Raw genomic sequence first — 3,352 nt, 5'->3', positions numbered from 1 at the left:
TGCTGCCTGTCCTGGGGACCCGGCTGCTCCTGCCTGTCCCCGCCAGCAGAAGCGTCTCGTCCCCATTCGTGGCAACACGTAAATCACATCTTTTGGAAACAGCACGCATTTCCCTGGGCTCGTCTCATCTGCTGCTTTCGGCTTATCCCAGCCCATGTGTAAATGCATCAGCGTCTGTTCAAACCCCCCAGCCTACGCTGGGACCCCTCCGGGGCGGGTGATGAGCAGGCTGGGCGAAGCCATCCCTGTGAGCATCCCCGGCGGTGGCAGGTGTCCGTGAAGCTGGAATCTGTCACTTAATGTCACCACGGCCCTCGTCCTGCCGGCACAGCCTTTTCTTCCGCTTCCTTCGGCTTTCCCACCACTTCCCAATACGTGCTGTACACGGAAAATGATGCTGAGGCGGCCGGAGCCATCGCGGCACTGTTGCTTACGGGGCTGAGATGCTGATCCCGGGGGCCTTTGCCCCGGCTGGGCAGCGATGGAGGCTCATGGGCAACGGGAGGAGCACAGGGCACTTGCAAAGACTTCCCAAGATAACAGTACGTGAAGAGGCAACTTTTTCAGGCCTCCCGGGATGCCAAGCCTCTCCCGCCCTCCGTCACCCCGTTATTACTTTAATAAAGTGCCAGAGGTGAGTGTCAAAGGGGGGAGTCAGGGTCAGGCTGGGCAATTACAAGGCTGCAGTCCAGCGCTGCCGCGAGGCTCAGGTCAAGCCAGGGGTGTTGCTGCAATTAAAGTCGGCGCGGAGCACAGGACGCGGATGCTCCCGTTGGTGCCGGCAGGCACCGACCCGGACTCACGCCCCAGCCGGCTGCAAACGTGGCCCCACTGCTGGCGGGCAGGACCGAGGGGGGGACAAAATGGAGTCGGGTGTGTGCTGGGGGCTCCCCGGCTCTTCCCTCCCACATTTCTTTGCCTTCATGTCACCCTGCCCGGCATGGACACTGATGCTGGCTGCCCTCTGTGATGGATTTCTGCTTTTTGACTATGCAAAATAGGCAGCAAACAGCCCCAGAGCTGCAATCGCTCGTACAGTGCAGGGGACTTCGGCTGCCCCGGGCTGGATGCGGCCGTCGCTGGGAGAAGAGGCATCGGTCTGCCGAGGGCTGTGCCTTGCTCAGCCTTCCCGACAACGGGGATGGGGAAGGACCAGGGACCCTGCCTCTGGCAAGGGGACAGGGTGACACTGCAGATCATGCCGTGGGGACGGGGAGGTGCTGAGCAATTGGTTTCTCCCCAACAGGGCATCGGGGCAGCTCTTCCCCTGGCCCCGCTCCCCATGGTCTCTAAGCCATCCATGCAGGCTAAGGCTTAGCTCAGCAGCTCCCAAGCTCTGGAGTCAAAATTGAATCAGCTGCTGCCATCACTTCCACCCACCCACCCACATGCAAATAAGCCCAAATGTCAGGAGTAATCGCTCCAGAGGAAAAGGAGGAGGGGAGGGAAATTTCCCAGGCTCTGCACCACGGTGCTCAGCCATGCCATGGCTTACCTGGGGCCCGGGTGAGTCAGTGCCCCAGGGACCCCCTCTGTGTCCCTAGCCCCACGGGAGATGGCTGAGACACCCCCGCCACCACCCTGGGGGTGTTGGAGGTATGTTTGGGAGCCTGCGCTGCAGAGAAGCCCCAAGAAACGGGAGCCTGGGGTGACCCCCCTTGGCCCTGCTCTGGATACACCCGTCTCCAGAATGCCGGGATTCGGCACCTGGTTTGGCTCCTCTGCCCCGGTGGAGGCAGGGCAGAGCCGTGGTGCTGCCTGGCTGTGGTGCCCCAGGCAGCACCGTGCCGGCCCTCCTGCCGGAGCCCATGATGCTGCTGGGTGTAAAATCATTCGCTTTGCCCCCTCCCCAGCCCAGCCAGAGCCCTCCTGGCTGCAGCAGCTTTAAATAAGCTTCTGAGTGTCTCACTAATCACCTTGGGCTGCTCTTCAGGCAGCGCTCGAGCACGGCTGGGGCTGGCGGAGGCTGTGCATGGGCCTTGCAAGGACCCTCCCCGCCCTGAGGAGCAAGTGGGGTACCCCCCTTTTCCCTCTGTGAGCTCCCCAGGAGCTGGGGTCCCCAGGGCTGCAATGTGCCTCAGTTTCCCTGCTGGAGCTGCTGGTACCGACCTGTGCACGACAGGTTGCTCCCGCCCAGGGTGGGCTCTGGGCAGATCGAGGCCGAAGGCTCATCAGCCCCCCGAGAGCAGGGGGGCTAAGCTCCCTCCTGGCACCGCTCAAAGCTGCTTAGGGGAATCAGATCGTGGGGATTTGTTTCCTAGAGCACCCAGCTGGAGGGGCGCTGGCCGGCTCAGCTCACCCACCGTGTCCTCGGGGGAGAGGGTGTGTGTGCCCCCCTCTCCGCGCGCGCCCCGCCACCTCCCTGGGACCCCCTCGCTGCCCTGCCAGCACCCCAAGCGATACCCTCCCGGGTAGGGGCCGCTTGCACCCAAGGGGCCCCCAGGGCAAAGGGGGTCTCCAGGCTCAGGGCTGCCAGCGTCACGTCGCCCTGTCCCTCCCATTCCCTGCTCCCATTACTGTGATTATGGGGCCGTTGCAGCAGCCACAGCAAAGCGGATCGGACAGGGTGTCCGGGGACCCAGTTAATCAGCATGGCACCAGAGGTGCCCCGGGCGCCCCTGCGTTAGATGAGATGAAACGCGCTGGGTTTGGGGTCTGTCCTGAGCCCCAGCACCAGCTCACCGGGACCGTGAGGATGGGGCGAAGCACAACCGTTCGCCCCACGGCACAACTGCAGCTACGCTGTGTCCCAGCCGGGCACCAGCCCCACCGAGAAGGACGAACTCCAGCCATGGCATCCAACTCCCTGCCTGAAACCACCCTCCAGCTCCAGGGCAGGGCCGCTGGGCTCTGGCACGGGGCTCAGCTCGGCAGCTCTGCTGATGCCACCGGCATGGGTAACGCAGACAAGCCGGTTTGTTTGCTTCCCCACGGGACCGGGCACCCTGTGCACACCCAAACCCCATTAGCTTTTATCCCCCATCCCGATGACACATCCAAGCACCGAGAGTAACGTCTCCCACCCCCGACATCCCCGTGCGGGGACAGCCCACAGCTGGCGGTGGCGTCGCCCGGCGCTCCCCGGCACGGCAGCAGCTCACCGTCCAGCCGCCCCCATCGGTTGTCATGTCGCAGTAGACCTGGAAGCCAGAGGGGTAGTGCGTGGGAAAGATGGAGTAAATCCCATCCTCTTGCTGTCCGCTCGCATAGATGTCAAAGCAGTCTCGGGGCCGGGAGCCTGCAGCGTGGCATTGGGATGGGGCAAGATGGGAGGAAAGTTGGTTAATTAATGATCTAATTTAATGTTTTGCCATTTCTTTCAGGCTCTCAACCTTGCTGCCAGCTCTAGTTG

General features: G+C 62.9%; 1 protein-coding gene across 1 annotated transcript in view; it reads right to left on the bottom strand.

Moving 5' to 3' along the window:
• FIBCD1 (fibrinogen C domain containing 1) overlaps positions 1-3,352 on the bottom strand; it is a 20,980-nt gene that overhangs the window by 9,085 nt on the left and 8,543 nt on the right. The window contains exon 5 of the mRNA XM_009322181.1: positions 3,005-3,238. Within this exon, the coding sequence (XP_009320456.1) occupies positions 3,005-3,238 (234 nt within the window). The remainder of the gene's footprint in view (positions 1-3,004; positions 3,239-3,352) is intronic.

The sequence above is a fragment of the Pygoscelis adeliae genome, unplaced genomic scaffold (genome assembly GCF_000699105.1).
Source record: "Pygoscelis adeliae isolate BGI_AS28 unplaced genomic scaffold, ASM69910v1 Scaffold114, whole genome shotgun sequence".
Lineage (NCBI taxonomy): Eukaryota > Metazoa > Chordata > Aves > Sphenisciformes > Spheniscidae > Pygoscelis > Pygoscelis adeliae.
This window is presented reverse-complemented; position numbering and strand designations above follow the sequence as displayed.